This window comes from Haemorhous mexicanus, chromosome 21, assembly GCF_027477595.1.
Source record: "Haemorhous mexicanus isolate bHaeMex1 chromosome 21, bHaeMex1.pri, whole genome shotgun sequence".
NCBI classification, from domain to species: domain Eukaryota; kingdom Metazoa; phylum Chordata; class Aves; order Passeriformes; family Fringillidae; genus Haemorhous; species Haemorhous mexicanus.
Window position 1 is genome coordinate 1,810,349 of NC_082361.1, and position 22,142 is coordinate 1,832,490.

General features: G+C 52.9%; 1 protein-coding gene across 7 annotated transcripts in view; it reads right to left on the reverse strand.

The window, feature by feature from the left end:
* Positions 1-22,142, reverse strand: part of DAB2IP (DAB2 interacting protein) — a 127,123-nt gene that overhangs the window by 11,534 nt on the left and 93,447 nt on the right. For 6 of the 7 annotated variants that reach the window (XM_059865450.1, XM_059865452.1, XM_059865455.1 and 3 more), the window contains 8 exons: positions 21,835-21,933; positions 19,177-19,731; positions 11,244-11,388; positions 8,967-9,111; positions 5,793-6,029; positions 4,126-4,327; positions 3,790-3,968; positions 1,385-2,258 (listed from right to left, as the gene is read on the reverse strand). In XM_059865450.1, the coding sequence (XP_059721433.1) occupies positions 1,385-2,258; positions 3,790-3,968; positions 4,126-4,327; positions 5,793-6,029; positions 8,967-9,111; positions 11,244-11,388; positions 19,177-19,731; positions 21,835-21,933 (2,436 nt within the window). The remainder of the gene's footprint in view (positions 1-1,384; positions 2,259-3,789; positions 3,969-4,125; positions 4,328-5,792; positions 6,030-8,966; positions 9,112-11,243; positions 11,389-19,176; positions 19,732-21,834; positions 21,934-22,142) is intronic. The other variant, XM_059865451.1, reaches the window with a different exon arrangement.

Genomic DNA, 22,142 nt, shown 5'->3' on the forward strand with positions numbered 1-22,142 from the left:
TGAGGACTGGTTTCATTTCCTCATTGGGGTCAGGGGCTTTCCCATGCCATCTTCCAGTCTGGTCTTCTACCTCCAGACTTATGAATTGGAAGCATCAGACTTGGCTAATGAACATTGCATATTGGCAGCATGAGGATTTGTAGCCAGCAAATAAAATGTGCAGAGCGAGGGTGGGATTCTGAGACTTCAGGTCTGAAGAGAAACTTTGAGAGGATCACAGGCGTGGGTGGAGGAATCTTCTGTGAAGAGAACCTGGCCAGAGCTTTCTGATGGCCACCTGGAGAATCCTTGTCTTTCTGGAAGAAACCCTGCTACCACCAGGCCTCTGGTCCTTGCACAGCTCTGTGCCCTCTGTCCCTAATGAGCATTGATTGTGTTACACAAAGGCTGCTGCACAGCGCTGCTAATGCCAGCACTTATGGATCGATACTGGAATCACGGAGTGGCCCTGGACAGGAGCATGAACAACCTTCTGTGGGCAGCACTGACCAGGTTCCACAGCTGCTGGGTGGGAGAGGCAGACCCAGCAACACTGAAGGCTGGAGAAGGGCCTGAGCTAACTCAGGGTCTGGGTGCAGTGGAATCTTGCTGCTTGTCCAGTCTCCGTGTTCGCTTTTTTTTACAACTCTTCTTTAGGCACAGAGGTCTTACTGTGATAATGTTCTGTAGGGTGGGTTTTGAAATGTAGAGTGAATAAATGAACACCATAAAAACCATTTGTCCATGGCAGGACATCCAGAGGGCCTTAGGCCTGTGACCTACTGCCTTCCGTTTTACCACCACAGACAGTGGGATGGAACTCTGTGCAGCCCAGCACGTGGTGGGGGACTGGGATCGCTGCAGAGCTCTGCACAGTGGGAATGTCGCTCTGGGCTCCTTCCTGCCCGCTCCTACGGGAGGGTCTCACAGAGCCAACAGGAATGTCCAGGAGTGCCATGGCCCTGCTGGGACGGGAGCTGCAGCAGGGAGGCTCTTAGTTACAGGAGATGAGGGTCTGTTCCAAGCCTGGGGGATGGCGCAGGGTTGGCTATGGCATGGGATGAGAGCCTGGGCATGGACAGGCAAAGCAGTGACAATATGGTAGTGCAAGACAGGGGCGTGGCTGCCATTGTCCTCGAGCCTCTGCCACCTACCGCCGTCACGCTCCAGTGTGCCACGTGACAGAGGGACACTGGGAGTGGACGCTGCTCCTTTTTCCTATCCCTAGAGAGCCTCTGTCTTAGGCCAGAGGGGCCAGAGCCGAGGTACATCCCCACATGTGATGCCACTGTGAGGTTGGCACTGATGTGGCAGTTCAGATCCACATCCCCCCCATGGCAGCAATCTCCATGGGCTAACCCCACCTGGCCCTTTCAGGGCCAGGGCTTGGACAGCCTGAACTCACCTGTTTGTGCATCGTGCGCTGCTTCATCTCGGGGCTGTCACCCTTGGAGGAGGAGGACTGCTGCCGGAGCCGCGCCCCGCTGCCGGGCCAGTCGGGCGATGAGGACATCATGCTGCCGCTGGAAGGTCGCTGGTACTGCACCGTGTTCAGCAGGGAGGGCGGCGTGCGGCCGCGGGTGACGGGCGGGGGCGGCGGGGGCGGCTGGTCGATGCGCCGCTGCGGCCCCGCGCTGTTCTGCCGCGGCATCGTGGGCTGGCCGCCCTTCTCGGTCAGCGACAGCTGCCGCCGGGCCAGCTCCCCCGGCCGGCGCGAGAAGTCCTCGCCGGCGGCGGGACCGGCGAAGCCGTGCTTGTTGGCCGTCAGCTCCTCGCTGTTGCTGTGGGAGCTGAGCGAGCTGTGGCACTCGGAGCCGGAGTCTCCCAGGCCGCGGGGGGACAGCGGCAGCCCGGCGGCCATCTGGTACACGGGGTTCTGGAAGGACAGAGGTGCCAGCAGCTGGGGCCGGCCGGGCGCGCTCTCGCCGCTCGGCGTGGTGGGGGTCTGGCCCACCCGGCGCACGGTGGCCATGCCCGTCACGCTGTTCTGCTGAGTCCGTGTGGTCCATATGCCCTGCAACTGCCCCAGGGACGACTGACTGTCATTGAGCGAGTCGGCTGTGCCGGGCGCGTTGGCCCCACTGTCCAAGAGCCGATTGTCCTGCAAGTCCACCATGGACAAACTCTTGCTGCCATTAGACATCTGCACGTCGGGCTCATTGGCCTCTGAGTAACTGGAGCTTCGAGCAGGCGAGGGCTGGGCCCCAGCAGACCTTGTGACAAAAAACAAGTCCTTGTTTTCAGGGGTTGGAGATGGTAACCGTGTGAAATCTATCAGACTGCGGGGAAGTCAGTGCGTAAGAAGAGGAGAGGAAAACAAAACAAAAAAGAAAAGTTGTGAATGCTGCACCAGAGCAGGAAAACGAAATCACTCAGAAATCAGGGTGGCGCAGCTGTGTGGGACAGGGATGGGGACAGGAACAGGACCCAGCCCTGGCAGGAGCAGGGATAGGGCTGGCTCAGCCAGAGACAGTGTGAGGAGTGGGGAGGGTGCTGTGGAGCCCTGGGCTGGCCTGGGAACAGGCAGGTGAGGGCAGGTGAGTGAGGGCAGTGTGCACGCAGGGCACTGCACTGTCACGAGGCTCAGGGACACACTCCTGGGGGCTGCTCTGCTCTGGGTCAGTGCGTGTCACCCTTCCTGCTCCCAAAGGCTGTCTCCATGCCAGTCCCATTCCCTGCTCTGTACCTGGGCAGCAAGCTCCTGTGGGCACACTGGCAAGGATTTGGACCGCACAGAACACTCTGGGGGCTGGGTCCACACCAGGCCTCCCAGGTCGGTGAGTGCTCACACAGCAGAGCTAAAGCCTGGCAGCTGAAGGTTATCCCCCCACTCCTGCTGCAGTGCACATTCATGCAATATTGATTTCTCGGGGATAGAAAGAAAGAGCTTTGCAGTAGCTTCATGTGAATATTCTGCTGATCAAAGATTGTGCATTGTAAGCAAGTATTGGGAGGAAGCATATTGTCAGAGATCCTCTATAGCACTGGATTTAAATAATTGCACCTCATGCTGGGAGGCACTAGAGATGAAAGCTCTGATTAGAGCAAGTCCAGTGCCATTGCTGCCTTTCATTCCTAATTAAACTGTTAAATATTATGCAATTTCCACTTACAAACTATTTTACTAGTACAGTCTTTCCATTTGTGTGGGCTCCATTTCATTTTCCACAAACAGAAATATTAGAGGTCTGCAAAAGCCTCATCCTCCCCATGAATGAAGCTCCTTACTTAATCAGGCCAAAAAGTATGTAGGTGACTGTGTCTGTGAATCACTGCTCAGCAGTGAAAACTCTTAGAATTATAAAAATTGGACAGAGTAGACTGAAATTCCTTGTGAGGCCTCTAAAGCTTGGATAGTTACAGAACTATCCGGGTTTGGATGTCAGTGAATTCAGCACACATCCTACTTCACACAAAGACAGGCGAGGCCAATCCTGTACTTCTCTCACAGCCCTTAACACCACCACCCATCACCTCAAAGTCAGCACTAGCAGTCCCTCGAGTCCTCAAAGGATGCACACTTTGCTTCTGCAGCCACATCTCAACATCTGAGACCACAACCACCAGGTTCCTCATTTCCCAGACCACATCCCCAGTTTTGGCTCTCAAAACTGGGGATGGAGCCATGGACTGGCACTACCACCCACTGCTCTCTCCAGAGTCAGAGCTGAACTACATCCAGCACCACTTCTGCAATGGGAGAGCCTGGTCAGTGGATCAGGGAGCTCCACACTGCACCCTGTCCTGCCTGTCCCTGCGTGACTGTTCCGTGTGTCCCTGCTGTGTGGCCAGGCCCCGCTGGTCTCTTACCCAGATAAGTCATTCTCTATGACCATTTTCTGCAGCCCTGCAGAGATGCTGTTGCCAGCACTGGGCGTGGAGGCGGCGTGCTCAGCCGTGACCGACACCTGCACACAGGCCGGGTTACTGAGAGCGGCGTTGACATCCCGCAGGATCCGGGGCAGAGGCCCCAGTTTGGTGGCAGTGCCCTGGGCAGAAAAGAGAGAACAATTACCACCACCATCTTGTGCTTTTTGCTAGAGAACTATGGGCTTTGCCATTTGCTGGAGAGTCTCTTCAATCACATGAACAACACTTCTCCATCATTTCCCACCCCGAAAGCTGTCCCTGTCATCCCCTGGATACCTGCTCCAGTTGGGAAATGACTTCCCAGAGTAGTGAGTGCAACGTGGACAGTTCCCGGCCCAGGTCAATGTAGCCCTCGAAGCCAGCCGTGTTTGAGATGGTTTCGGGATTGGAAATCTCCAGGAGAAATCTCTGCATGTTAGTCCATTCATGTTCCAGGAACTGATTCATAAAGGACATGTATTCCTCTTTGCTGCCAAACCTATCGAGAGACCAACACAGATTTCAGCTAAATCAGGAAAAAATCCACAGTCCATGGAAAGGGGAGGTACAACAGCTAAGAACCTTCCTCTGGCATCTCAACCCTTCCAAGCCTTTGGGAGCCCTGGGCTGTGAGCAGGTACATGGGGCACCTCACTGACCGTGGAACCAAAATTAACCCCTGCCTGATCCAGATAAGCCCTCATCAGTGTGCAATCTGCACATCAGGAACAAAGGTGAAAGCAGGAGAAACAAAGGAGTTCTTGGTAACCCAGTGTCTCACTGCTGGGTCAGGGCACAGCCTCCAGAAACAGGACCTGTCACTGGAAATCAAGATGTTGTCATAGCAATCACCCTCAGCTGACTGGAGCCCAGTGAGAGATGGGGGAAGGGATCCGGCCCTCTCCAGCAATGCCAGCACAACTGCTCTGGGATCACCCCGGAGAGTCCCCCCTGCAGCTGGGCTAGCCCCATTGTCCCCTCAGACTTCCTGCCACCTCCTTCTGCCCTCCACACTCTTCACCCTCAGTATTTTGTCTGATCTAGAGCACAACAGGGAGGGCCTTGTGGTTGGGCTGTCCTGGCAGCAGCTGGTGCTGTGCCAGTGGTTCCATGGGACAGGCTCAGCCCAGTGCCATGCACAGGACAGCTTGGCTTGATCACTTCAGCTTGACTAATGTCAGCTTAGTTAAAGAGCCTTTCCTGCAAAGTGCTGGAAACATGAAAACCCTTTAGTTAGGGATTGGTCAGGAATACAGAGAATTTCTGTCATCTAGTGTAACACACTTGTACATCTCCTGCCGGCGTCCGCAGGCCCGTCTGTGCATTGCTGACTGTGAGAGTGAGCACTAAGCCAGTTTCCAGATCTAAGGAGCTTTAGATAGAAACTGTCCATTCATGTTTCAGAAAGCTCATCATTTTGTTATCAGAGCTCAGGCTAAGTAGCTCAGAGCTACAGCCAGTGGAAAGATTTTCAGAAATCTCTCGCTTTGTTTCCATCAAACCAATGGGCTTAGTTAGAAATTGATGGTGTCTCTGTTCTCAGGCCTTCCCAGTTCAATCAGCTGCATTTTAATAGCAGGGAAGGTCCCAGAGCTCAAAGGAGGGATGGAACAGTTCCTGAGTCGAGCACATCACTGCTGCTGATCAGGCTCTGGTCCTACGTCTGCAGGACATCACAGGACAAAGTCCCCACTGCCACCCTGCTGCTTGTCCATGTGGTCAAAACAGCCTGTTTTCCTGCTTATAAAACATGTCCTGTTTTGGAAACTTGAATGATCTCCCTGACCTGACAGTGAGGGAACAAGTCCCAGAGAGATATGGGGAAAAAGCCAAGAGGAAGCAAACAGGCCCTTTCCAGCGAGGAAAGGAGTGGCCAAGTGTGGGACTCTGTGCTGGCGCCGTGGCTCTGCCCACGCACCCGGAGGTTCTGTGCCCTCCCCAGCCCTGCCCACAGCCTGGCTTACTTGGCAAAGTTGGCGAGGTTCTGGGTGACCTTGGCGATGAGGGTCAAAGTGCGCGCGGTGCGGTCATCGGGGTACTCCTGGAGCAGGCTGAACAGGGACGGGGACATGATGGCCGGGCACAGGAAGCGCAGGAACAGGGAGGCACTGATCAGGCGCTCGCTGATGTCGGGGCGGCCTCGGTTGCTGCACTCCTGTCTCCACGAGGCAAAAACTTCTTTGAGCTCTCTTGGGAAGACGCTGAAATGACACAAGGACAGGCAGTGTCTGTCAGGGTTGGAGTGTCAGGAGTCTGAAACCACCAAGGGGTAAAAGCAAAGCTGCTCTGTAAAGTTGTGAGAGAAGCAGCTTCTAGTGGACCTTATGCTGGATGCCAAGATCCCAGAAAACTGTGCACAGAAACTCTTCAGGACTCAGTGGCTGTGCCATGGGGTACTCTGAGCTAGAGGAAGCTCAGCCAGCAAAAAGAGCATCTCCTGAAGAATCCCCAGCAGCACTGGAATCTCTGGCACAGCTGGAGCTTGCAGGGGGGGCTGTGCAAATTGTAACACTCCTGTTCAAGCACCTGGATCAAATCCCACTGTGCCTAGTACAAACACAGAGCCCCACCGGAGTTACTCCAGCCTTGTAGCTGCACAGACCTCAGCCTGCCTTTCCCGGATGCCAGAATTCCCTGGGGGCCAGCAGACGGCTCGCTGCAGCAGCCCTTATCACTGGAGAGCTGCTGCCTGTTCCTGCTCAGCCCTCCCCAGCTCCCTGTTCCCACCTTATCCTGTTCCCAGCATGTGTTATTTATTCAGCTGGAGACTCCCACCCAGAAGTAGGCTGGCACTGGGCTGGCCACTGGTCCGAGTGTCCCTGGCACACAGATCCCAGTGCCCTGGCCAGGAACCATGGTCCTTGTGTCACACCCAGAGCTGTTCCCTGACAGTGGAGGCACCACAGCAACTGAGGGGGGTTGGGCTCCATTTCAGGCCATCTGACCTTCTGACACAGAGATGACCCTCCAGCCTGGAAAATGCTGCATCCTGTTCAGCTTCTGCTCTGTGCTCCCTTCACACTTTGACCCCCACGAGCCTTTTTACCTGAGCTCTACAAATAACATTAGCCAATGTCTTTGGCTGGATAAATTCTCCTCTGTCTTTGGCTTGATGCACACAATTGGACAAAACCCTTTCACTTCATGGTATTTGCCCAGAAACAGGAGAATCCTTTAAGCAATTTGAGGCTTGAATGATCAGGACAGGTTGTGCAGTGACTGCAGAGCAAACCCCTGAGATGCAGCACCCGCCCGTTCCCGTCACAGGCTGGAGCCCCTGGAAGTTTAATGGTGTCACAGCGGATGGAATCCGGATCGCTGGCTTTATGTGACAAAGGGGCCCGTAATTCATTACCCAACTTCCCAGTAACGAGCTTCCACATGCTGAAATTCTGCTTACACTGAAACTTTCCAGATGTCCAAATTATGTCATAATTATAACAATTTTCGGTTATTGTGAACCTCTTTCCTCTCCCTGACTCTCTGCACAGATGAGCACACACACTCCAGGGCTCTATTTAAAGCAGGATTGTTGGCTGGTGGGATACCTTGGCCAATCCCAACACTCATCAGCCCAGTTAATCCCCAAGAACTGCTGAGCTCAAAGGACTCAGGGGGAACCACTCAGAGCAGCAGCTCAGCTGCTCCAGCCTTCCTTGGAAAGGCAGGATGAGAGGAACAAACTTCCCAAGCATTCCTGACTTTCCCTGGGTCACTTTTCAAGCCTATTTTTAGAGTGACCTTTCAGTGCTGCTTTGGGTATTTTTAGGAAGACATTAATTCAAACCATTATGATCCACTGCTGACTAAAAGTGGTGAATCCCTCCTGGGAGAGCAGGTAAATGCCATTCCTGAGTCAGAGTTATTAATTAGCCAAGGATAAGGAATAGGATACCTGTACAGAACCTGCCCTTTGTGTACCTGTGGTAGATAATGGCAGCCTGAGCAAGCCTCTTGCTCCTTGCTCTTCCCCTGAGCAGGATCGGTTCCCTTCCTAGCTTCCAGGAGGGCACACTCAGTATCTTGGGAGATTATTTATAATAAGTTTTCTGACCTCAACACAACGGCTAGGAGAGGAGAGAAAACAAGAAATCCTTGTTATCAAAGACCTCCTTCCTCCAATATTATCCCTCGTTGATGCTTTGCAACAACAGTGTTGCTACTAAATACTTTAATAAAAACTAAGCCCAGATTTTAAGCAGAAAGGCTGGAAATCCAGCAGTGAGACAAAAATGCTCCTTCTCTCATGATAAGGACCAAAGTCTCTTGGTATGCTAGCAAAAAGCAGAAAGAAAATATTTCTGTTTCTCCAAGTAAACAGAGTCCCAAGTCCGTCTTTTTCCCCTTTGAGGTCACCTCTGCAGGCAGCAGCTGTCACAGACCCAGGCACTCTTGGCTCCCAGCACAGCTGTGCCAAACACCACCTCCTCAGCAGGATCCAGTGCCTCCCACCAGCCCATTTGGGATATTCGGGCCTGTCCCAACCAGTTGCAAGAACCTTCACCCTGAGAACAAACAACTCGGAAATGCCTCCAGCTGCATACCAGGCCTTGGGCCAAGGAGGCAAAGGGCTCCCATCACCCAGCAACCGCCCAGGGCTGGGAGAGAGAGGGGTTAATCCAGAGGAATGTGGGATGCTGAGCCAAGAAGGGAGAACAGCATCCTCCTCCCAGCTCCAGCACTCTGCAACCAGAGAACATCTGCCCAAACAAAAGCTGCCTGTGCTGGGGCAGCTCCTCACAGGTGCCACAGCCCCTGCCTGCTGCAGGATTTCGGAGCTTTGCTGGATGCTCCTGGAGGTGTAGGTCTGTCTGTCCCATCCAGACTGACTTATTCCATGGGTGGAAGATCCAGGACGTGCATCTCTGCCTTTTATTTCAGAATTTCATACACATTTGGCATCAAGTACCTCTGAATCAATCACACTTGGTGTTCCACTGCCCTGTCCCTGTGCCCCAGTGACCCTGGCACCTCTGAATACAAGGGTGCCAGAGAATCTGGGAGGGTGCCACATCCCCAGAGCAGATACTCCAAACTCTGGCAGCTCCCCCTGCACAGCTCTGCCAGAGCCACGGACAGGTCCCAGCTCACAGACACAGCACTCCAGGAGGAGGGAGTGCCACTCCCAGCATACCCACCAGTAGGAGTTGATGATCTTGCAGAAGGCCAGCTCACAGCACATCTTCAGGTTGCCCTGATGTTCGGGGAGGTCCGAAGATGAACACTTGCTGGGATCCACCTCACAATTTTCATCTGATTCGTACAGTGCCTTGATGAACTCCCCTGTAAAACAGAGTTGGTGATGGCTTTGGAGACATGAGAAGTGCACAGCCTTCAAGCAGCTCTATTCCTAAGCCCCAGTGCCCAAGCAGCTCCCTGGCACCCCATCACACTGGGGGAAGATGAGAGAGATACAAGAGCACATGGTGGCCCCTGGGGCAGCTCTCTGGCTCTCCATGTCTCCAAGAGGAGCCAGGAGAGCCTGGCAGTAACTTGGGAGCTCACGCCCTCACAGCTCACATTCCATCCCTGTTCCCAGCTGGCAGTGCTGTCCTGTGCTCCTGGATATTGCATCAGGGCTGTGCTGCCCAGCACCCACCTGGGCCCCTTGCCCCAGCTCCAGAGATGCTCCCTTGGGCTAATCCAGGAGGAAGGATGCTGGCAGGCCCTGTAATTATTGGTAGCACGGCCTGCTACTGCAGCCTGTGCCCTGGTGCTGACAAACCACTGTGATTCACAGGAGAAATAGGTAATTAAAGGAAAGAAACAAATTACTTGGCTTATTTTGAGCTGAACATTACATAAAATGAAATTAAAAATATTTCCTTGAGTCTTCCTGTGCTCCTCTTTGCTGCCTGGCTGCTCCTCCTCACCCCTGCAGAGGCTCACACTGAGCTGCTCCACTAGCTTCTGCTCTTGTGCCACCTTTCACCACAGGACAGCTGGGCACAGTGCCTGCACTCAGGGTTGGGGGTCAGTCCTTCATCCCAGCAGTGACTGGGGAGACTGGGGACAGGGTGACGGGGATGAGGAGGCAGCATTTAGCTTGGGTGATGTTCTGGGAGACTGGTTTGCTTTGGTTTTCTTCTAATTCCAGTTGGTTTGGTCCTAATTCCCAACTGTCTTGGATTTTCCCATTCTGTTTTTTCCCCACTGCAATCTGCATTCCTTCCCTATTGCCAAAACAAATTTTAATTACATACTGGAGAGCCTCTCCAGAGTATTTTCAGCTCTGCCAGGGAGCTCTGGAGCTGCCCTGCTCGCCTGCAGGTGATGCCTGCTGTTCTTCCCTAGCCCCATCACCCACTCCATGGTTCCAAGGACAGTGCCACGCTGCCCTGGGGCACCTTGTGACATGCAGGTGATTGATCTCCCTGGGAAAAGGTGACTCAGAACCAGCACCCCACAGTGAGCAGGAACCCCAGGTTCCTCCTGCATGAGATGGAACTGGCCTGGCAGCACTGAGCCCCAAAAGGGAATATTTTAAAATTCTCTGATATCATTAATCTCCTGGCTTTTGAGAATTTTTATGAGTTATCTACTTAAAGACTTGCCTTCAACCAGAAAGCATTACAAGGCAGAAATAAGTAATATTTCTTTTGCTGTTCTTGTGGGCTCTCTGCCTGAATTTGCTCGATTATTTCCCTTTCCTCAAGGTTTTCATTATTATTATTATTATTCTCTTAATAAAGTATTTATGCTTCTCTGCTCCTTGCTAAAATTATACAAATCCAGTAGCAGGAACCCAACATACTGAAAAATTAACACCTCAATAGAAACTCTGCTCATCCTGCCCTGGGATGTGGATCCAGTGGAAGCTCACAGAGCTTCCAAGGCAGCCTCTCCCCATCCTCGTGCTGTGTTCCCTGCATGCAGCAATTCCTTCCTGACCTGCCCAGAAGCAGAAGCTTCTAATTATTTTCATTTGCATCAAGAGAAGTATTTTTGGAGCCATAAACAGAGCCAGCACTTGGAAAAAAAAAACCACCAGGAGGGTTCCCAGTGCTGGATGCTCTGGGAGGCAGCACATCACTGTGACTTGGGAGATGTCATCTGACTCGGGAGCGCTGCAGGAGCCGGGCACGTCTCTGGTGGGGCTGCACGGGGGGAGAGTCAATCAGCCCCTGACAGCCAGTGCTGAGACAGGAGCCTGGCAGGCAGCAGAACGCCCTCAAACATCCACTGCTGATTCCTCTGAAAGCAGATGAAGGTGCCAGCTCTGCAGTCACCTTCACCTGGCACAGGGGGCTGCCCACTGCGGCCATGGCTGTGTCCAGGCTCGGACCTGCTGCCAGGGACACCCTCCAGCAGGAAAATGCTGAGGGCTCTGATGGCCATCAGGGCTCAGGTGAGCAGCAGTCTGGAGCAGCCTGGACAGCTTCTCTGGGCGAGACCTGCCAACGCTCTGTACGTACCTAAGGCATCTTGTAAGTATTTCTGCCCCACCAGCTTCAGGTATTCTTCGATTGCTTTGGTGGCCAGTGTGTTCTCCCTGAAAATGAGATGCTCATTCTCACCACAGCGATCAACTTCAGACATCATCAGGTCAGTCAAGAAATCCTGGAAAGCAAAGCCCATGGTGGGTCACCACACACTGACATTGGTTCCACAGAGCTGCAGCTCCCCAGCCCTGAGAGGTCCCATCTTTGTGAGCCACCCAAGGGACTGGAGGTGCTGCAGGTGATCCTGTGTGAACACACTGCCTCACCACCTGCCCAAACTTCCTCAGAGATGAGGAGAAATAAACCTCTGGAGAGCCTCAACTCCTGCACCCCAGCAGTGACTCATCCCAGACCCGCAGCTGCCTCTCCATCAGTGCTGCTCTCGTGTCAGCCTCTCATTCTGTGGGCAGAACCTTTTCTCCCCTGTTAAACATGGCTGGGTTTGGTGTCCAACTGCACTGGCTGCAAACCAGGGCCATGCTCCAGTATCTTAAGTTGTGCCCAGTTAATGGTTGAGACACAAGCCTTAGATATGCACTGAAATACTCAAATTTCCCATTTCCTCCCTTTTCATGGAGATAAACAGCATTGACAGTGCCCATTTTGGGCACATTCTTGGTGTGATGTGCACACAACCAAATCCATGGGATGTGATAAATCCCTGTGCTGCAGAGCAATGGAAGGGGTGAGTAGGAGCAGCCCCTGACAGCTGCCCCTGCATCAGTCTGGCCTCAGCTGCAAATTCCAGAGGAAAAGCAGCATTTTAGAGTGAGCTCCAGATCTGCTTCAGCCACAGCACTCACTGAGCAGGGGGCAGGAGCTCCTGGGCACGCGCTGATCCGAGTGTGCTGCAGCCAGGCCTGCTCCAGGAGGAATGCCAGGCACCTGCTAACGCTGATACAGGTTCTCTGCACTGCTAATGGACAGAGCAGCTCGCCTGGCTCCTGCTCCTCCTCACTGCACCAGGTGCTGAGGTGACACCACTCGCCTGAGTGACAATGGAAAGAGGCCACTGGCACTGTGCAAATTACCCACCTTAACCCTCTGACTGCCTCCCATGTAGGAGACAGAGAAATGATGACACACACATTCATTCACCTCCACAACCACGGGCACCTTCTTAAACTCCTTTCCATTAAAACAACATCATGCTCAGTAATAACGTTCCCTAAGAAATTCTTCATTTCCCCTGAAGGTCACAGCCTGTTCCTGGCAGGGGCAGCAGGAGCACCCCAGGCTGCCACACAGTGTCTCAGGTCCTGTCCCTAATGTCCCCAAGCACAGCAGAGCTGCCATGGTCCAGCCTGTTCCAACCCACACTGGGGAGAGGGGACATCAGGTCCTACTCCCTGCCAGTGGCTGGATGGGAGCTTTGCACCAGATGCAACTTGCTCTGTTTCGTTTTTCACACGGACATCTCTGCATTGAAAGTTTAATTGAGGTTCAACAAACAGCTTTCCCTGTGAATCCAGGAGGCCCAAATAATTTAATCCACATCCATCACTGTGCTCCTGTCCCAGCAAAGGCAAACCCTGGGGCAGGCAGGTACACCCCTGTGTAACAGCACACGAGGAGGGGAGGAGACGTCCCTGCAGTAGGCAAGGATCCACTGCTCCCACCTTCCCACAACACTCTGACTGGGACCAACACACTGCCTTGACCTTCCCCCAAGACCCTCCAAAAAAGCCAGAGGAGGAGCTTTGGGCTAAAAAAAACCCCACTTAAAACCACTTCTATTATTTCTTTAGCCAGAAGATGCCCTTCCTCAAATCCTGCTACGTCTGCAGTGCTCCGGCAGCTGCAGAGGCAAAAATCCCTCCTGGAAGCAAAGCACGCGCCTCCCTCGGCTATTTTCTCTCATTTTGCCCTTTTTATCAGCCAAGCTGGAATGAAACTTTAAACCCTGCTCCAATCCCGTTAGCTGCTATGTGGGTAACTCGATCACCTTTATCTTGCCGGGGCTCTCCCAGGGTACGTTTCAATTCCAAGCCACCGCTCAGGCTGACACAAGGTGCTGATTCTTAATTAGCAGCCGCTGACCTTGGCTTTGCTTGATTCTCTTTCCTGTCTCTTTCCCAACATACTAATTATCTCAGGAACACTGAGTTTTACAGCATCTCTTAGCCAAGTGTTTGCTTTTCCCCCTCTTGTCAGCTGAGCACTGGCTGCTGAGTCCTGGAAACCCAGGGCCAAGTGGGAGCCAGAGTTAAAGTGAATTTGGGTGACTTGGGCTGATCTACAGAATTCACTAGAATATAAAACGAGGCAAGATTCCATGGCAGGACTCAACACAAAGCCAGAAAAGATCCCCTGGAAATCTCCGCTGCTGTTATTATTCCCTATGGAGCATCTATAGCTCAGCAGTTGGGAAAGGACCCCTTGTCTCTGAAGTGGAAAGGAAAGCTGCTAAAGTCCCATTATGAGAATTCCATTATGGCACAGCACCCAAAGCTGAGCAGTAACACTGCAGAATCTGGCCTCACAACTGAGCAGGGAAGGAGGGGGGAGCCAGGACACTCAGCAGCGTCCCAGGGGTCAGGATCCTCCCTGTCCCTGCAGGTGGGCTGCAGAGCCATCCAGCCAGGCTGTAGGAGCTGGCCCTGGGGTGTGTCAGGGGTCAAAGTTCCCCCAGGCAGTGTCCCTGGGTGAGTTACTTTGCAGGGACTGCTCTGGGCAGCTCCGTGAGCCGTGGGGAGGGCTGCAGGTCACTTCCCATGACATCCTGCCATCCCTGGCCCTGCCCCTGGCCAGATCTTCACTTCTTCCCTCCATGGAAAAGCCACATCGGCTCTGGATCACACTTCTGCTATCTCTGCCCTAAGTACTCCAGCAGCCAGCACTCAGAAGACACAAATGGAATGCAAATACTTGTGGAATCCCTCCGGGGGCCTCACTCACCCACATACAAGGTCCTGAATAAAATGCAATAACTAAAGCCAATAAAACTCCCTGTTTCTGAGCAGCAGAAATCAGCAGGGGGTTGTTTTCAGTTAGGGCCCCTGGCAATGGAAGAAAATAAGATGCTTTATTTCATTACATCAGAGTCGAGAGGGGAAGGAAGAGGTCTACAGTCAAAATTAAGGGCTGTGGCAGTGTTCTTCAGGCTTGTTCCCATGTTTATTTTAAGGCTTTTTGCTTCAGACTGGACAGATCTGAACCTGTGTGACCCCAGTCGCTGCACATATGCTGATAAAGAAGAGCAATTCATAAATAAATAAATTCAGAGCATGACAGCACAAGGCTGCACTGGTCTCCCCTTTGCACATAAAGCCTGTGCTATTCCAAGGCAGCTCCTCCCAATGCAGGCAGGAGTGGCAGCCCCAGTCCCGAGGGGTTCCAAGAGCTGGTCCCTGTGCCTGGGGGGTGGCACTGGCAGTGCCAGGCCCTCCAGCTCCTGAGCCCCAGAGGCAGGAGGATGAAGCCAGCTGGGCACCTGGCAGGGCTGTGGTGGGAGCAGGAGCACTGCCAAGGGAGCCAGCAAGCAACACAAGTCTTGTAGGACGTGTCCTGTCCAAATGCAGAAAGGATTCTGCACTTTGCAATCCCAGGAAGGTCCTCCCAGCCCAGCCTCTCTGGGCCGTGCCAGGGAGCTCTGGAGACCCACAGCCCTGCACTCCCCGTGGTGGTCACACACCCTCTGGGCTGGAGCTGATCATTCCTGGAACTGGAACTGACTGATGGGCAGATTGACTTTGAAATAATAAGGTTCTCCAAATCACAAGCCTGATTAATAGGATTGACTTAACCTTAAGAGGATTGAATTGATAAAGGTAATAAGATTATTGCTTATTTCAAAGACTAGCTCAGAGTCCAGCTAGGCCCTTATGCAAAGGTGAAAAGCACCAGTGGTCGGTAGGGCTGTAGGCTTCAGGTGCAGGAGCACTGGACACACCCACAGGGGAGGGAACACAGGAGGCTGAGGAGGAGGGAAAGGAGAGCAGCAGAGGGGCAGCAGCTGGATCCTGGACAGATGGTGTGAAACTAAGGAGCCCAGCCCCAAGTTCTCGACTCTTCCATCACAGCTCCTCTGAGGATCTGCTCCAGACACTTCTCTGCCAGGAAACAGAGTGATGTTCCCTCCTTCAAACCCTGGAACTCATCCCATGGCACTTTTGACCTTTCCTAATATTCCTTGGTAAAAGGTGAATGGCAATGTGAGGGTTAACTCACAGCAATCTGTGTCCATCACCTTGCTCAGGGAAATAAGCAAACCTGAGGGATACAACACTAACACACGGAGTGACCTCTCATGTCCCTGCCTGAGCCCAGCAGTCACTTTTCAGCCCTTTTCAGTGGGGAGTCTGCAGGTCCCAGAGCCCTGACCCAGCCCTGGCTCTGCCACTGGAACGTGGGGTTCCAGCAGACCCACACGGGGGGAGCAGCTCCATCTGCTCAGCTGAGGCACATCCTTGCAGCACAAACAAACAGGGACACATGTTTATTCCTCACTCCATTCCCAACACCATAAATATTTATTTCCAGTGAGCAGCTGGTTAGTTAGAGCTTTGTCTAATGCTGGGTTTGATCTACCAGTGCTCTGGACAAGAGAAGTTTTTTGTATATTTATGGTCATGAACTGAGCTCTGGGAGCTCTAAGACAGCCCTGAAACAAATCTAAGCATGGGAAATATTCCAGAAGCATCGCAAGTCCTTTGGGAAGGATGCAGCCACCTACCCACAACCACATCACAGGGGCCACACCAACTCCTTTAAGGCAGAACTGAGCACTCCTGCTAACTCCAACCCTGGCAGCAGAACTGCTTTAAGTCTTTGTGTCTTTCATCTGAGAGTTGCAAAACAAGTGAAAACCGTTGGGCATCTCAGCATCCTTCCAGGGAACAAACACTGCATCAGTGCTCGCACTAGGAAGGTGAAAACAGGTGACAAGTGAAGGACTGAGCTGAGAGGCCACATCTCTGCTTCAACCACCAAACATCCCTCTTTCAGCCTTTCCTGCCATAAGAGACAGGAGACATCTGGGTGTGCCAAGACCCAACGGATGACTGTCAGAATTTCCAGCGGGCTGGGGCAGCTCCCTCCCTCCCTGAGTGCCTGCACTCAGAACCTTATCAAAACCCTCTCCCCTCCCCTCCACCACTGCCCTGGCAGCTGCTCAGGGCTATCCAGGCATGCCCCGGGCACACCAACCCAGCACTGCAGGGATGAAGTTCTTCCCTTTCCCACACAGAGATCAAGGGAAGCATGGACTCTGACTCCAGAGGGGACTCTCCTTTCATGCTCCACTTTTTAAGCTATTGTGATACAGCTACAGCCCAGGAAAAAGCAGAGATTTAAGGAAAAAATTCAGCTACAGCCCTTGTCCCTCTTCCACCTGCAGCCCCAGGTGTTCCTGCCCCCCTGGCAGGAGGGACTCTGGGTTTTAGCAGCTCCAGGTAACCGCACCTGGCTGGCAGGGTGTCCCTCGGTGTCTGTGGGTAGGGATGGCCCTGCCTCCCCAGGGACACTGGTGCCTGGGACCCGGCTGTGTCTGGCACGTGGCACCATCACACCCCTCCCATGGCAGCTCTCCTGCCCGGGAGCTGGGGCAGACACACGGCCCCATCCCGGCCTCATTAAGGGATTACCCCGTATTTACAGCAAATCGCTGCAGGAAAACACAGCCCGACACAGCCCAACAGCAATTAGCTGCTAACGAGTCTTCCAAGATAATCTACTGGACACTTGTGTCACAGCCCGACCGTAATTGCTGCTTTAGCCCAGCTACAGCAGCCAAGAGCCACAAAACCCCTTTATCAGAGAAATCAATCAGTGGCTGCCGATGGCCACTGCCCAGGGCAGGGGGGGATTTCGAAGGGCTCACTGGGAAGGCTCCTGGTGATGCACAAGGATGAGGAACCCACCTCCAGCCCGGGCAGGTTTCTGAGAGCCACCAGGGGACAGAGGCCTGGAGGAGGGGGGTCCCTGCCCTGCTGTCCCTCACTCAGGGGTCAGGGTGCTGGGGAGCTGTCCTGAGGGGTACTGGGGTGCACTCACATACCCCAAGCAGGGCTGAGAGGGTGCTTTCTTCTCTCATTCATTATTTTTCTACCTTTCTGCTGCTTTTCCCACTCCCTGCTTGTCCAGCCCAGGATGCAGCACCTGGTTCCCATGCTCCAATAACTCCTGTTGCTCTGACAGCTCCCCAAACCCTGCGCTAATGCTGATGGCAGATGACAGACAGCGAAAGCAGAAGCTCCATTTTAGGGGAAAAGTCATCAAGTCTGTTTACTGTTTGCTCTGTCCCCTGTGTAAAGCCTCTGGGATCTCAAGCACTGATGCAGACACATGTCTGGAAACACACTTGCTCCCTCTGGAGCCTCTCCAGTACTGAGAGGCAGAGGAAAAAGGTTGGAGCAGTGACAACCTTTCTCAGCCATGCCCACATATGATCCATGGTGATTAAGACTGGCATGACACTTGAAGTCTTTTGCACCAGAACTGTGTAAACTGTGGACAGGGTCTTCCATGGGAATGTTATTCCCACAAAGCTCTGGCATTAAAGCTGCAGGAGCCACAGCGAGGGGCAGCAGAGCTCCTGGTGCCAGCACGAGGCTGGGCTGTCCTCAGGAACCACTGGCTGACAGTTCTGGAGCCCTGGAACAAGGAGTGAGCAGAGACACCAAGCACAGCTCTGATGGAGCCACAGCCTTACTCCCCACAGGTCCCTCCCTGCACTCCTGGGATCAGGAAGCTTTAACAGGGCTATTTTCTCTGCTGCTGCAGCAGCAGGCCCCCAGCTCCCAATCCTCTCAGTGAGCTTTGCCTGCCTTGAACTAGATCAGGAAGGCAAGGCACTTCTCTGTCCGACAGATGGTAACTCAGCCTAATCCACGAGCCCGGCCACGGGCCCGGCAGCAGCGGCAGCTGCCAAGGAAGCAGAGCCTTGTGACTGCCCCTCAGGTGAGGAGCTCACGTCTCCTCAGCACTGCAAAAGCTTTGGACATCTTACCCTTCCCCAGCTCTCCCCTGCAGAGTGCAGGGGGATGGTCACAGAAAAACAGCAATGCTTTAACTCCTGCAGCCTGGACACGGGCACTGCCCGCTGTGGCTGTGCCAGGTCACCAGGGATGGAGGATGCTCTGCAGCGGGGGGCACTCTCTGCCCTGTGTGCTGGGACCTCAGCAAGGAACGGCATTCCAGCTCTGCCCACCCTCCCTGCTCCCTCATGGATCACAACCAGGAGTAACTCCCACTCTGCCTCCTCCTGGCCTGCTTCTTCCCCAGACCTGGTAGTGCATTTCCAACCAGGAAGGAGGCTCAAAGTAGTCCACAAAGGCTGAACTTCCACCATGTGCAAGCTGGTGGCATCAACCTCCAATGAGCACTGCCATGGAAGCATCCTGGACCCCCTTCCAAAAGCAGTAGGGCAGACCCTGAAGACCAAGAGCGGATCCAGACATGCCTGCCTGCAGGCACTTTGGTCTGGAATTCTGGAGAGGCTACTCCCTCCTGTTCAGCTCCACTGTGCAGGGTGCTCAGTGCAGAGGGAGCAAAGCATGGAACCCAGGAATACCCAGCACACACAGGGTGCACAGCTCAGGCCAGCACTGCTTACATTCCATCCTGGAAAACTGCCTTCTTGCTTACTTTCACAACTGTGCCTGTTTATACAGAAAGAGCCTGGCCCCTGAGCCTCCAGAAGAAGAGTGAAGGAAAGTGGCTCAGTTGGGGTCTCGTGGTCCCACCAACCTCTCTGCTAATTAGGCAACTTGTGCTGTGTGTGCTACCAACTTGTTTGCAATCAGAAGAAAAACAGAGCACATCAACGATGGCCCAAAGCCCAACTGACAAGTTTTCCCAACCCAACCCCAGAGTCTGCTCTGACGGTGGCAGGGGGGACACTGCGGCTGGCAGGGGGGACACTGCGGGTGGCAGGGGGGACACTGCGGGTGGCAGGGGGTCCTACCTTGGCCTTGCCCGTGCTCTGCAGGATGTGCACCAGCGCTGACGCCATCTCCTCCTTGTTCTTCACGCTCAGCGAGGGCTCCAGCACGGAGCACAGCACCATGTAATTGTTGGTGATGTACTCAGCAAACTCCTTGTACATCTCCATGGGGAGGATGCTCATGCTCTGGTAGCGGGACTTGATGCGGATCATGGGCCCCGGGGACTTGCCCTTGCCAGGGTTGGGGCTCACCACTGGGTACCACTTCTCCACGAACTGCCGGCCCGTCACCGAGCCCACGGGGATGTTCACCTGCCCAATGAAGTTGGTCTTGTCCTTCTTCTTCTTCTTGTCAGTCTCTTTGTATAAGTGCACAGTAATGTTTTTGAGCGATGGGAGGTTATTAAATTCAAAGTGCTCCCCCCAAAAGACATTATCAGTTTTCAATTTACAGGTAGTTCGTGCATAAAGAACATCATCCAGGCATAATTCACACAAGTACTTTTTCTTAGCTGGCAGGTCCTTGGCTTCAATAATCCATAACTTTAACATATTCTCTACCCTTCTGCTGTTGTCCTGAAAAAAAAGATGCGAAGAAAAAAAGGTCAATAAAAAACCCCACAAAGCCAAGAACAACAAAACTGAAGATATGAATTAATTATTTCGGATGTGCTAAATGAGCAGAGGCTTAATTACACTTTATTTTAAGGAAATACTGGCTCTCAAGAATTTGCATAATAACACTACTTATGTTAATTTTCCAAAATATCATCGTGCTCTCCATGTCTGTTGGTGCCAATTAATATAAGGAACAAGGAAGATAAAATCCCTCCAAATCATAAATGTACCACTTCCCATTCCCTGCCAAGAGGGCCTCTGAAGAATCTGAAAGAACCTCACTGGTCCTGAATGGTTTGTGCAAAGCAGAAGCTGTTACAGGTATCTCACAGCCTCCTCTTTTTTCAGTAGAGCTGCTTCACAGCAGCACTAAGTTCGTGGGATTTCCTGTAACACAGCAATGCAGAGGGACCTGAATGCACACCCAGGGATCACCTCATCCACGTGGGAATGCCACCACCAAAGGCAGGGAAAAAACTGTAAAATCTCACCATATTTTAGGGCAGAAGTCCAGAGCACCCAGGTTAAACACTGAGAGGAATCATGGGAGAGGGTCCCATGGGAGAATCATGACAGTTCAGAGACAGAAATCTGCCTTGGATATCTTTTAAGCAGTAACAGAGCCAAGAATACTGTGGATCTTTCAGAGCTCCCTCGTGATGCTGACCTCATCCTGGAAGAACATCCAGGGGTATTTGCTGCAGGAGTGACTCCAAAGATAAAGCACTGGCAGCTGCACCACTGCTGGGATTCTGCAAACCCTGTTTTGTTTGGAAACCCCTCACTGAAACAGCAGCCACGGCTTACTCTGCTCAGCCCAGGAGTCTGGGCAGGAACATTTCTGCTGGAAGTTCACAATGGGGTACTGTAGGTTCAGGAAGTACACACAGGAACTGCACAAGAACACTGAATTCCTGACAGAAATATCAGGCTGGATACTGAGAGTTTTATTGTCTGTGAACTCAAACAAAGATGGAAAGTCAGCCATCAGTTACTGCAGGTTTTGAGATGATGGAAACATTTCCAACTGGATTTCCACTCAACACTGCACCTTGAAGCCATAGTGACATGCCCAGCCCCAGCCTGCATTCCCAGGAGTTCTGTCATGCTAAGTGTGACCACACAAAGCTTACCACAGCCCCCTCAGGTCAGGTTCACCAGGAAAAGCCCTGGGAAAGTACTGGAGCAACTGAACTCCACCAGAGGCAGAAGGCCACCTCTCCCCTCCACTGCTCACACTCTGATATCACAGGAAATCTTTTATTCTGACATTTGGCACTGTGCTGGGAACAACAAACTCTGAGACTGAGGGCCCCTTCAGAACCCACCAGGCCTGGACTGAATTAGTGTGCACAGCCAGGAGTTCACAGGATCCCATCATTTGTGTCTTCTCTGACCTGCAGAAGAAGACTTGGTTGAGCTCATCAGCTGTGGAATCCTGCATTAATCCTGACCAGTCTTTGCAGCCAACTCCAGCACAGCAGGGAAGAAGCATCTGTACATTTTATTTTAGGATGTACTTAGTCTTAGTGGGCCATAAAAATGCATACTGGGTGTCCCTGTGTTCTAGTGAAGAGAAGGATTTGTTCCTGTAAATCCCAGGAGAAGTCTTTGCACCTCGACTGGCTGGAGAAGGGAAAGCTGCATTCCACTGTCACCTCTGAGCTCCTCCATCACTAAAGCAGGAGCTGACACGTGAACTCCTCACAGTTCAGCCTTGTGACTTTGCTGGCAGCTACCTGACATCTGTCCCACTGCTTCTGGGAGGTGACAGTCCTATGGACTGTGGCAAGGACCATCAGTAACAGCAACACTGAAGATTCACCAGGTCTGATCAATTCTTAGCGAGAGCTGAAGCAGCATGTGCTGAGAAGAGAGGGGAAGGCATACCTGGCACTTGTCTGTAAATGCAATTGTGGAAGAAAGCAGTATGGAAAAAGGCTGACCCAGGGCTGCACTTACTCACTCCACAGTACATCCCCTGCTGCTCCCATGCACTGGGCTATGAAATGGAATAACAAGGAGCTGCACTAGAGCAGAGCAGCTCCTCCCAGGCCCTACCTTGTTGGGGTGCACGGCACGCCGCAGGTTCTCCATCCATTTGTCTCGCTCTGCAGCCGAACGGCACGAGAAGCATTTACTTCCTGATGAAGTCGTCACCTACAGGGCAAGGAACAGGATTATGTCTTGACCAGCACACTGCAGAGTGTGGCTGGGGAGAGAGGGGGGCTTAGGGAAGATGCTACTGGATTTTATTTTTTTTTTTTAAGTGAACAGCTTTACCCAAGCATGAAGCAACAGCCCCTAAGGCTGGTGGAAAAACAGGGCAACTCTGTATGTCACAGAAATAATCACAGAAGCAAACTCCA